The 13,311-nt window shown below is 46.8% G+C and overlaps 1 protein-coding gene across 1 annotated transcript in view; it reads right to left on the bottom strand.

Moving 5' to 3' along the window:
* The window catches only part of LAPTM4B (lysosomal protein transmembrane 4 beta), a 585,847-nt gene extending 577,100 nt beyond the window's left edge, over nucleotides 1–8,747 (bottom strand). Inside the window, exon 1 of the mRNA XM_069220520.1 lies at nucleotides 8,330–8,747. Within this exon, the coding sequence (XP_069076621.1) occupies nucleotides 8,330–8,428 (99 nt within the window). The 5' untranslated portion in view covers nucleotides 8,429–8,747. The remainder of the gene's footprint in view (nucleotides 1–8,329) is intronic.
* Between the last annotated feature and the right edge of the window lie 4,564 nt (nucleotides 8,748–13,311).

Here is a 13,311-nt window from a genome sequence, read left to right as displayed (position 1 = left end):
CTTCGTGAGGGTCGGGCGTAGCACAGGTACAAAGGTAAACTTAGAACAAAAGTCCAAGTTTAGACCTAAAGTCTAACCTCCCTCGAAGTAAAGTTAGACTTTTGGTAAGTTTACACTTTTGGTCTAAACTTCAACCAAAAGTGTAAACTTAGACTAAAAGTCTAACTTACTATGAGTAAAGTTAGACTTTAGGGCTAAACTTAGACTTCTGGTCTGTTTACCTTTGTGAATTGGGACCCTAGTTTGCAAGATACTATGTTTCAGTTCCAAAACTGGTGACGCTGAGAGCCGCATCGCGCCAAAATGGCTCCCCCCGCACAAGAGGAACTTATGTTGGCAGAGAGCGTGTTTAACTGGACAAGAATCAGCATAGTAATTCGCAGGTATTATCTACTTCGCAATGCACTCTTAATACACGTAATAATGCAAGCAGAACTTGAGAGTTTGCATCGCACTGCAACTTTTTTCCATTGACAATGAGGATTATTGAACCCGTTTCAGATAAAGCAAAAGCCTACGGCAGCGCTCCGCCGACTCCTCAGATACTTTGGAGAGTACCGTCTTTCCTTCTGGTTTGTGACAAACACTTCACTTTGTAAACAGTATCAACCTTTCCAGCGGCCGCCATTACATAAATCTACCGGCGGCCTCTTACCTCACAAGACAAATCCCTCTGAGGCTTCTGTGTCTTTCAAGAAGCTGTTAAAACGAATTACATTGTGGCAGGCCTGCCCAGGGGGTATTCGTCTTTCTTATTATACTCCACAATAATCGATCAGACCAAGCCTCAAACCAGTAACCACATTTATGGCAGGTTACGTTTTATAAAAATGAAGGCACTCTTCATAGATTACAAAACATAGGAAGCATGCTTCATTTACACTAAATTGGGGCAGCCTGAGCACTTTAAGACAAAGTAAATAACTCAAGAGATGAGATGTTATTTTCTGAAGCATAAAATACGACTATTGCGGGTTGAATTTATGACGAACTGTGCATTAGCTGAAATGAGTTTGAGTGCAAACTGGGCGAAGCTGTCCGTTGTGCAACATGTGCAGTGGCAGCGGGGACCACGGATATAGGATGGTCCATTTAGGTTGAGGGTGCACCTTCTCATTGTTAGCAATGGGTGTCCAGGCATCCTTGCTTCGTCACTGTTTGCATGAGACATGGGGTTGTGGGAGGAAATAGAAGGTGACATAAGAGAGTCCCACACATACCTCTAGTGCCGCTCTCTGTAGGGAAACTTCAGCTTTCACATATCCAAGTTAAGTTGCGACATTGACACTCGTGGACGTCATTTTGGGGTTGCTGCTGTGACCCCCAGCTTACCCCTTGCGACCCATGGCACTGCCTCTGCGACCCCTGACCTCAGAGGTGGCAATAAGTGCCAGGAACACAGGGAAAGCTCATCCTTGTGGACGTTGCTTAGGTCTCCACTTCCTTGTTTTCAATCAGTTTTTTAATTACACTAATAGTGAATAATATTATCCACTATCAGTGTAATAAAAATAGATCACAGTTAACTGGAATATGACTCTCTTTGGTAGCTGGGATAAGTAAAAAACACTTTTAAATGTATGTTGTGCGCATTCTTGCAGGCGAGAGTGTGCTAATGTAAAAGAGAGCGTGTGTATGAGTGAATGTGTCTATGTAAGCTTGTGCGTGAGTGAACATAAAGATGAAATGGTGCGGGATGTCACTTCCCTACCCCTGGCATTTTGGTGAATTGACGCCCATGTTGACAGTCCTAAAAACTCGCCCTGTAGTCTTATTTTTTTCCCTGCGAAAATGTGTTCCACGTTTGTAAGTTTCATGACTGTGTACTCTCTGGCCCTAAACTCCCTTCATCTAGTAAAGGAACAGCCTGAGTATCAGAGCCCCAAGCTAAGATGGCGCCACCGAGGTCAACCTTGCCTCCCTTCCGATTCCGGTCAAGCTACCCGGGAAACTGCCGAGAATACGGGGACGAGGGCCCAATGAGGGCTTCCATGGTGGGTACGATAAAGACAGGATGTTGACGCACTCGGTCTATGTGTTTCCTAAGTGAGGGGGTAGCAGCGAGTCTTGTTTAAGTTAATAGTTTCTTGTCACTCATGATAGTGGCAGAGTAGCCTCCAAACTAATTGGGCCTGGTGATCTTTGTCTGCAGGAACCTCCTGCCAGGAGGACCACTAGTTAATGGTAGCAATAGGGCAGTGCGAATACTCGGCCACAGGAGGCCACTGTATTTACATGGGAACCCTTTTGCTCAGGGGTGGCTCTTTCTAAGTAAGACTGTTGCTGCACTGAGGGTCTGGCTTTAGCCTACATTCTGCCTGGAGGTGCATGAATGAGAACATTACTAGTCCCCTGAGTGAAATACATCGCGTGACTGATGCTTCTTTGATGTAGTGAACATAATGAATGAGGCCAAGACCTTTTCCTCTAACGCTGTTGCTCCACTGAAGCCATAAGTGGTCACTTGTGCCACCTCAAGCCTGGTGTGGCTGTGCCTTGCTTCCATGGCGCCTCTACTTGTGCCCACACCGTGCACAGGGGTTTAATGTAGGCTCCAGACGTGCGGGGGTTGTGGGGCAACGCTATAGAGGCCCCCAAACCTTCAAGGGGTCCCAAGGCCAAAGAACACCTGTGAGATAGGGGAGGCCAGCGGGTACCTCTTCACATTCTGCAGGCAGGCCCATCATTTTGCTTTACACCACTGGCCATGCAGCCACCTGCTGCGCTATTGCCGCAGGGTCAGGCTGGCCTACAGGCCTATCACAAAGTGCCCGATGGGCTTTTCTGACAGCCCAGTGGGTGAGCCTATCTTTGGTTATTTGTGGGCCTGTTTTACGCCCTGCCAGGCCAGCTTTCACTGTTAATTTCCCTGACATTAAAACAAACATTGCTTGCAGCAAGCTCAAATCGATGCAGTCTTCCATACCTTGTATAATACGTATGCAGAGGGTCTTTACAATTTCAAAACTACCCCAATTTGCCAAAATGACCACTTTGCTCTAGTTATCTAATTCACTAATGGGGCCACGTTTAGTTTGGTGCCCGGGCCTATATTGTGTTACAATCCGACCGTGCAATGCCCTTGGCCGGCGTCGGGCCCTGTGACCCGCTTAAAGGCAGCGCTACATCATCCGCCACAGCTCTGCTGGGACCGGCTTAGCGCGCAGAATTAGGCTTCTGGTTATACAATCGTTTATCCGAGCGAGGACGCGGCCTCCACGTGAGTAGCGCTGTGGTGTCCGTAGCTATCGCTGCCGGATGCATCGAGTTATTTTTTGTCTATTTTTTTATTTGATGGCTCGGAATGTGTTAAATGCACCCGATGCACGAGAATCCACACACAATACACATCCAATTTTTACATAAAATGGACTGCAATATTTAAAAATAAATGCAGGAGCCGAAGGATCTAAACATATTGTCTGCAAGACAACCATAGATAGACGAATTGTGTGTATTTTCAGTTACTTTCCTTTGCTCTTGCTTTAATCAATACTATTATCATAACACATCCTCGTTGACATGTTCTTTTCTTAACAAGTGAAACCCATGTGCATACCAAGGCGCCTCCGCCTCTTGGGGAGCTCACCCGGAAGCTGAATGCGGACTCCAGAGTTCCCTGGAGAACATCGTATCCGGAACATGGACACGTGGATTGGTAGCTTGAGATAGGCACTGGCAGTTCTAGCAATACATATGAAGTCACCTCCGGCCCATCAGGTCTTGATGGACACAGGGTTCAGGTAAGCAATGCGTGCAGTGCAGAGATGGCCGTCCTGGCACTGTGCTTCTAGTCCAGGTGCTATTTCTCACACCTGTTCTTTAGGGTGACTCACCCCCCAGGTCATTACAGACACTGTCGCCAGTCCAGAACATATCTGTAAAAACCTATCGCATGCTGAATGTTGTAGTCTTGGTTTGCTTCCCTTGAACTAATTAAACACACACACACCTGAAAAATAATTTGTAGGTGAAAAGTTGAGGGCTGGGGACGGTGTTCATATCGACGCGGAGTAAGGGGGTCACCCGGCGGGTTCTCCACTGTGAGCTGGCTGCTCCCATTATAATGTTTTCACTGAGGGCTTGGTAAGAGCAGTGCTTAATTTGTGCTTGTTGTTTCCGGTGCTGAGCACCGGCACTTATTCTTATGCCTCAAGCATTTGCTGTGAGCAAAAGACACATATGGGAAAGACGGAAGAAGACAAAACTAAAAAGCGTCATAAAGGGACAAAGTAGAAAGTTGCAGGATGAGCTGAAGGGGCAGGGATGGCCGTGAATGGATTGAAGAGGCCCGAGATAGCTTCAGGATTACGCTGCCTCCGTATTCAGTGCTGACAGATTTAATTACAGCAGTCTAGTGTTTAAGAGAAGGGCTTTGAGCACCGGCACCTCTTTATTTACAAATTAAGCACTGGGTAAGAGCGACCAGCTATAAAACTACACAGAAGTGTAATGGAAAGACCTCCATGGGCTATAACACCATTGGGCATGGATACCTTAAACTCAAGTCCATCCCATCGCAAAGGGGCGTGACAGATATACTACTTTTGGCGAGATAATAATTTCCAGCATGGGAACGTAAAAATAATGATTCTTAAGTTCAAAATGTAAACTGCACCTCTAGTTCCACTTCTTATACCCATTTTTATACAGGGTGTGGAGGGGTATGGCCCACTTGCCAAGGGCCCGGGCCCCCAGGTCTGGTGACTCAGTAGACTAATACTCCCACTGTGGTGATCTGTGTTTGATCCCAGATGTATGAATTCTGGAAGGTCCACACAGTCATCAAACCGTCCAAGAGCGATAAAATGAGCATCTTTGACTGCGTAGCAATAAACATCTATATACAAATAGGCCTCTTATATCATTGAAAGTAGACAGGAGGCCCATTCAAGACGCAGTGTTGGTAGAGTGGTCAAGATGTGGCATGCTTGCACAGGATCTACCCCATCATCCACCATGAGAGTGCTGCTCAGAGTGGGCCTTATGTGTATGGCATCGATTCAATGTGCCCGTGTTGTCATTAGACCAAAATTGGATTTAATACACAACATAGGTATTAATGTAGACTGTTGGGGCTTTAGTGCAGTAGGTAGGGGTTGGGCCGGACTGGGAACCAGAAGCAACCTGGCAAAAAATGTTCAAACTAGCCCTGCTTTTTTATTTTCTGTTTGCCTCTCTCTTTCGCCTCTGTTATGCCTACTGCCATAAATCCTGGGTACCTGGAGAAAGTGACAGAAGCAGCAGCCTTAAAACGGGCCTAAAATTGTGCCAGTCATCCTGAGATATGCCTGATAGCATAAATGGCCAATCCAGTCCTGGGCATAATGTAAGACAGCAGGGATAGAATTCCAGAAGCCAGTCGGCAGAAGATGGGGCAAATGTGCTGTGGCGAGGCATTACAGCCCAAGGTGGCAAACTGGCACAGAAGGGCAGCATTACTACAGATGGTGAGATATTAGTGAAAAGGCAAATGGGGCAGTGCAGATGCAGGCTGGCGTTTGTGCAAAAAGAGATATAGTTTAGCAAGAAGTGGCTGCATTTAGATCAGAAGATGGAGAAAAGGTACATAAAGTGGGGTCGTGGTGCATAACATGGGGCATATGTGCATAAGAAGGGTACACTGATGCAGAAGGGAATAGCCTGAGCTTTATACTGGATGTTAGTGGCGGAGAGTGGCACTGATGCATAAAGTGAGGTATTACTACAGATGGTGGATCTTCAATCCAATTACTTGGGGATTTTCAGATTGGGCGAATCAGTGGAATAGTTTTGAAAGTTATTGCAACAATGACTGCCTCCGATGATTGTCCCTGTGCCACCGATGCATGGATGACGAATAATCACCACAAAACTAAGATTTTGACCTGCAGACAGTGGCACAAATTCTATTCTGTTCTATTCTCCAGTTTTATAGAGCGCATGGCTACCTGAGCTTCGGGTTTCCCAGCGCTATCAGACTGGTTGGAGTGAGTGAGTTAAAATCACTAAAAGAAAGATTCAGGAAAGAGGTTTTCTGAAATGCATGAGATTGCCCTCCATTCTAAGGCTTATATTCAGAGTGTTCCAAAGCTTGGGTGCCAGATAGGTAAAAGACCGACCTCCGCTCCTCGCACTTTTGATTCTGGGGACAAGCAGCTCAATATTGTTTGACATCAGGTCCCTAAGACCCAAAGAACTGGGTGCCACACCAAGAGCAGTGAGAAACATTAAGGTAATCATGCACTTAGACCTGCCCTAATACTATGTCAACAATGTCAATGGCGGCGCATTCTGCACCATGAAAACACTTAGATTCATCTTTCTGTACCCCGGATATCGATAAAATCTACAAGCTACGGTCACCTTTGTGACCTTCAAGGCAGGTCATGTCAGCAGCTTATAGCTAGGGGCCCTGTGCTTCCTGACATGCAAATTATAAGCCCAGAACGCTTCAGCGAAACGTCTCCCCCACCTACACCCCAAGCCACACATAAGAGCAGTCTTACACGCCGTTCACTGGCTACCTATATCTAACTAATCAATGTTAAAGGAACTTTGTATTGTCAGAGATCCTCCCGTGGAATAGGATCATTATGTTTACAGTTGTTAAGTTTATATTCACAAAGGAACTCTACATTAGAGATTAGCATCATGGATCACTGTACCCCCTTGCAAACAGAAATCCATTAGAGGTGCCACATTATCTGTCCAAGAAGCAATTCGCTGGAACATCTTACTAAGCAACATACGAAGTAGACAGGTCCCCATTAAATTTAGATGACGGGCGAAACCCAGCTTGTTTCCAAAATAAATGCTGGTCTACTGGTCCAAGCTAGAGCCGGAACTACAACTTACCACTTATATGCGTGGCTCACAGCTGTCATCTCCCTCGGCCACCTGCTGCAATGTATTGACAGAAACAAGTACCACACCAGGACTAGAGGGACATTGTTATATCTACATGACATTTGCAGGAAGGACAATCTGCATCTATCAAGTATTCAATCATGAGATTGCTCCTATGAGTGGGATGTAATCAACCAGCCCAGTATCACCACTATATACCAGTTGGACAGTCATGTAATATCAAAACATGATCTGCTACTTGTTGCTGGCTAACGAAGGATTCTACTCAAGCAAATCCCTCAAAAAACACCCCGAAGAACAAAAGACCGCTATAACGAGGAAGAAAGCCTCGTTTACACAAGTATTGGTATAGTAAGTATTTACCATGTCAAAAGTTCACTGAGGAAGAAGCGAGAGGGAGCGAAATGAAAACACAAATTTGATGTTTAAAAGTAGGAGAGAGTTACTATTTGAACACATAGTAATGTAAACGCGTAGTTTCCATACAAATAAAATAAGCATTTTTAATCATAAATACAAGATTAATGAAATGTCTTGAATGCTGAAAATCATTACCAGTGGTGCCCTGCAAGACGGTTTGCCAGCAGCAACATGCTTCTCCTTCACCCGGAGATCCTAACACCGTCCTAGATATAGTCAGATAGAAGCTTAGCTTCAGGTGTGGCTTTGGGATGTTACAACCCCCTAATACATCTATTTCCTGATAAATAACTGAGTACAGGTGCTTTCTGTCGTGTACGGCGAGATGTCTGACGGATTTCACCAGGAACGTTTACATACACACAGACAAAAACGCATACAGACTTTCTTTTCCACTGTTTTAATATTCCTGAAATCATTGGTTATTTTACAAAATATTGTGTTTTGTCTCACTTAGTGCCCATACCAATCTGCATTCCTTTACTTTTCCACTACCCCTTTAGCCTCTCTTATGCACCCTGCTTGTCGGATTTTGTATGTTAACATTATATGCCAGCGTGACTGTTGTAAAACCAGAAGCTCACAACCCACCATCTTAGCGACCAAGCCACGCCCCTGTAATCAGACCATTATTTGACACGGTTGAGAACTTATTATGATGGAACTTGCTGAGTCAATCACAGATGCCAGCACACTACTAATTATAAGCCGCGAGTTTCGCGCACACCCGTCATCCACCATACCGCTGAACGCAGCGCCCCAATACATGTGCATCTATGATAGGATATAAACCCAAAGCAAGGAAAAAACACATTTCACCACCAAAAATCCTACATAGGTTGCTTCGTTAGTTCACCGTACTGGGTATTTACGCAACAGGTTTAAGCAATGCCAATAAAGGCTTGGCAATAGTGTAGAGGGTTGAGGCATCAGTGAAACAGGTTGGTGCGTTATTGCAGTAGGTGACTCGGAAGGTGTAATAGAAGGTACATTATGGCAGGGGTCTGGGCTAGCGGCGGAGTACTGAAGTACTACTGCAAAAGCTCTGCGCCATCCTCACCAGGTACCAGACTCCGAGGATGATGGTGCCGGTGCGGACATGGCAGCACAGGCAGCAGCTGTTGGAGTAAAAACGAGCCCAGGGGGAGTGCATCTTCATGACCGCGTCCCGCTGCCCTCCGCCGGTGCACTAAAGGCAATGGGATGTCCGACTGTGGTGACGGGGGAAGAGGTATCCCTGGTGAGCCCGGGTCCAGTCTCTCCTGGGGACGGGACCTGCGTCTCCTGGGCCCGGTCCTCTCCTGGGATATTAATGCTCACTGGTTTCTGCACCGCCACTGCCGATCTGACAGCTGAGGTCCGGTCCTTGCAGCAGCGGCCGGTCTGAGCTCAGCTCCTTGGGGGATTGGGGGAAGGGGGGAGGGGGGGGAGGAGGAGGGGGGTGTTGCACGTGACCCACGTTCTTCCCCAGAGCCCTAGCTCAGAACCTTCCATGACGTCACCAGGCCGCCTGCAGCATCTCTCCGATAGGTGGCACTATGCCAGTTAGACACAGCACCCATGCCTGAACACAGCTCGGAGCCTTCTGTCCCGTTCTAACACCCAAACCGCTGTACACACAGACATCCCAGAAACAATAATTGAAAAGCAAACAATCTTTTCATCTGCTGCACTGTCAGACTCTAGTCTGCGCTCGCCACCTGTTAGGGGTTTTGTTCAGCACTTTTAACTCAAACGCGTCTCCGCTTACATTTGCTGTATCGCATAAAACATTTAATGAGTGATTCGTATTTTCTCCGCGGAAAGATAAATAATATCCTTTCTTAAAAGATAGCATCCTATTTCGTGGTATTTTAGATGCTGGATTATTGGCACCCCAGGGATGTGAGGGGTCCACCATGTTACATAGGCGCTGGAAGTAGGAATGTTAAGGGTGTTGGATCACCCCTAAAATAACTATACTGAAGTTCAGAAAGTGAATGAATAATAAGTATGCTTTTTAATTTCGTTTTTATCTTGTCACATTTGCTGTGTGTTCTAAAACAAAGGTCACATGTCAGGCTGTCTTCTGACAAACTGCTGCTTATTCTTTTAACTTAAACTGGTGTTTATTTTTCTTTCTCTGGCTGCAAGGTTAGAAAATTTTGTAAAGTGAGCTATCTGACAATCTTGCTGGCTGCAGAGAGCATGAAAGGAAAGGGTATAATGTCATTTTTTTCTAACACATAACATTTAAATACATGTAAATATTTCAAACTATATCAGCAGTCACAAAAGCACAAATTAAGCAAGTTGTTTTGAAATTCACAAGTACGGAAACAAAGGATTTAATAGGATCAAAACAAATCAAGACACATAGTTGGTGATGTGCAACTGATAAATATTTGCAGAAACCCAATTTCTGCACATTATCTTTTGTGTGCTATTCACAGTTTTATCAGCTAGAGTGCAGTTTATTTGGCCATTTCAATGACACCCCCCACACTATATTTTAATATTAAATTTGCAACAATGTACCCCATAATGCGCCCCTGGCCACATACTACTCCTTTACGACTCTGCTGCTGAATGGACATGGCTCATTGGCTGTACTTATTTTTTGTGAAACACTTGGACCTTTCACAGTCCCTATGACTTTAGTGATGTAACAATGATGGACGTACCCCTACTCTGAAAATTGTTCCAGCATCAGTGCTGTGTTATGTTGGATGGCAACACAATATTCCAGGTGTATTAGTTTAGCTAATTTATTGGGAACAAAATAAGGCTACAGTAGAGTCCTCCCCAGCCTGGGTGCTCGCCAATGACTACGCCACACACAGAGCTGAATATCATATATCTTTATTCATCTGCGTGTAATTGCGAACTCAACATTCTAAACCAAGCTTTCAGTGCATTCCGCACAAACAACTACTTATCACTTCTATGGAGTCTGTTCGATGGAGTTGAAAGGGCTCTGTCATAAAACTCAGAAGACACTACGGGCCTGATTATGAGTTCGGCAGACGGGATGACCCTTCCACCGAACCTCCAACAGAGAGGTTGCCGCCATACTGGTGACCTACCCGCTAGGCCCATTATGAATTTCCTGCTGGGCTGACAGGCAGAAACCAAGGTTTCCGGCCATCAGCGTAGTGGGAAAGTGGCAGCAGCAGCATTGTCGCCGGCTCGTTTGCGAGCTGGCGGCAGTGCTACCTCCCGCAGGGTGCACCAGCACCCTTGCAATGCTTACTGTCTGCATTGCAAGGGTGCTGGACAGGGGACCCCTGTACTGCCCATGCCAAGTGCATGGGCAGTGAAGGGGCCTCCATGTGGCACCCTGCACCTGTTCTCCGCCAGCCTTTTCACCGGCCATGAAAAGAACGGGGGAGAACCAGGTCATAACCTTGGGTGATTCTGACCTCAGTCACCCCGGAGGGTTAAAAGGTCCCGGCGGAGAGGGCAGCTGGCAATGTGACGGTTGGACCACACACTCGTAATTAGGCAGTACAACTCCCCCTGTTAAATAAAAAATGAAAATAGTTTTATAAAATCTGTATAAATATATAAATATGTATAAATGTATATGTATATAAAAAGAAATATATATATATATATATATACACACACACACACACACATATAGTGGCCACCAGTAGGTAGTTCTAGATAGGACCATGTTTCCATAGAAAAAGTGTTTTTTGACTTGCCTATATCTTTGGCACCATTTGACGAATCTTCACAAAATATTCTGAAAAAAAGAGGGCGGTGATTTGTGCAGTGAAAGTTTGGAGGCGATCCGTCAAGGGGGGGCCAAGAAAAAGGAAGAGGGAGTGAAAAAAGTTGTGTTTCCCATGATAATTCCAATTGGACCTTTGAGCATGACTAGAGCCAGAACCACTGAATGGAATTACACCAAATTTGTCAGCAAGCTAGCGTTTGGTGTGCTTTTGCATGTTTGTGTAAATCTGTTCAGTAGTTTAGTAGAAATTGAAAAAGAAATCCAAATTTGTATAAATGAGGTCGCAAAGACTTTGTGAATCATAACGAGCCCGTGCAGGGAAATGCAGAGCTCTTATTGGCTGCCAGCACTTCAACCAGGAAGTGTTGGCAGCCATCTTAGGACTCAGCTTCAGCCGAGTCCCACAAAAACAAAACATAAAAAAGGAAAAGGAATCAGGGTAGGGACTCCCAGACCACTTAGCTCTGGTGCAGGGAACCCAGAGAGACACCACAATCGCAAAAAACACTTATTAAAAAAAATAAATTACTGCGAATTCGCAATGTAGTCGCAATTTTGCTGTAAACATTATTAAAAAACAAATGCGGTTTACTGCACTTGCTTGATTAAAGCCCCCAGGTGGGCCAGGTCACGGGGGCATGTTTAAAATAAAGGCGGAGGGGTGCACCGTGCCCCCCTCCTGGGCTTATCTCTGCCCCGGGGACCGCCGCCTCCACAGGCCTTTATTGTTATTATGTCCGGGGTCCACAAGACCCCCGTAGCCCTGAGGACCGCCACCTCCCCGGGTCTTAATGGTAATTCTATGTAGGGGGCACGTGGCCCTCTTGCAGCCTAGGAGACCGCCACCTCATGGGGCTTAATGCTAATTGAATGCAGGCGGGCCGCACAGCACCCCCCGCAGCCTCGGGGACTGCCACGTCACCGGGACCTTGAAGAAATTGAATGCAGGGAGGCTGCCCTGCCCCTCCCATATCCCCGGGGACCGCCACCTCCCCAAGGCTTTAAACAAAATGAATGTGGGGGGCCGTCTGGCCCACCCAGCAGCCCCAGGGACCGCCACCTCCCCAGGGCTTTAAAGAAAATCATTGCAGGGGGGCTGCCCACCATCACACGGCCTCGGGGACTGCCACCTTTCCAGGGCTGTATAGGTTGGAGGTGGGCTGCTTGCCCTGGGTTACCACCACCCCCTACGGCCGGCTCCTGCTATGTCCTGTAGTGCCTTTCCCCAGGACAGAGCTGTTTGCTCTCACTTGGGGGCAGCTTTCACAACTGCCGCCAAGTCCGAGCAAACACTGCTTGCAGCATGTGAGAGCTGTCAAGCAGCTCTCATTTGCTGTGAGCATGTTTCCTCTGTTTCCCTGTCTGCATAGAGGAAAGAATTGCTCTCGCAGAGAGGGAGCTGCTTCTTTAGCAGCTCCCTTTCTGCAACAGCAATGCTGGCTCCTACACAAGGCGGGGAGCCAGCTGGGACCGGGGGGGGCCCTACGGCATCCTTCGCCGTCCCCACATGGCCCAGTCCCTGGGGATGGGGTCCCTGGGTCCGAGATTGGCCTGGGGTGGGGGGACGCATGGCCCTATACCCCCAAATAAAATAATTAGAATGCCGGGCCCCAGGGGATGGGGTCCCCAGGGCGGAGATCGGGGAGGGGAGCCACTAAATATATTAACACGGGGCCATGGGGTTCCCTGGGATAAAATCTGCCAGTGGAGGGGCACGCAATGCCCTCTCCCCTCCCCAAAAACGTTTTTAAAGGCCAGTTTCTGGGAGACGGGGTCCCCGTGGCTGAAATTGGCCAGGAGAGTTGGGCCACGTGGATCTACAGCCAACTGCGCATTGCCAAAGCTGTGCACAGTGTGGGATTGGGTGGTCTGGGAGGAGGGTTGGTGGCAAGTACTAGCCGCAGGCCAGGCTCTGTAGCCAACCCCACCGTGGTGCACAGTGCAAGGCTGAGGGGTTATAGGGGGTTGGTAGCAGGGCCTGGCCACAGGCTATACTCTGTGACAAATTGTCACTGCGCTCCGCTGAAGGCCATAGGCGGCGGTGGTTGGGTTAACGTATAGTAATGAAAATTACTTTACGTTAAAAAACATAGAAATTAACTGAAAAAAAGAAGGATTACAGGGAAGTTATAGTTAGGAAATAGAATTTAAAAAAACATAGAAATTTACTTGAAAAACTAAGGTTACAGGGACGTTATAGTTAGGCTCATATTTTAAACATACAAAACCATCGAAATTCAGCTGCTATAGTTAGAGTTATCTCAAGTAACTATAACTCATGCCCACACCATGTACTGCTAGTTACCCCACAAATTACGGCA

The sequence above is a fragment of the Pleurodeles waltl genome, chromosome 2_2, assembly GCF_031143425.1.
Source record: "Pleurodeles waltl isolate 20211129_DDA chromosome 2_2, aPleWal1.hap1.20221129, whole genome shotgun sequence".
NCBI classification, from domain to species: Eukaryota; Metazoa; Chordata; class Amphibia; order Caudata; family Salamandridae; genus Pleurodeles; species Pleurodeles waltl.
Note: the sequence above shows the minus strand (reverse complement) of the source record. Positions and strands in the feature narration are given on the sequence as shown.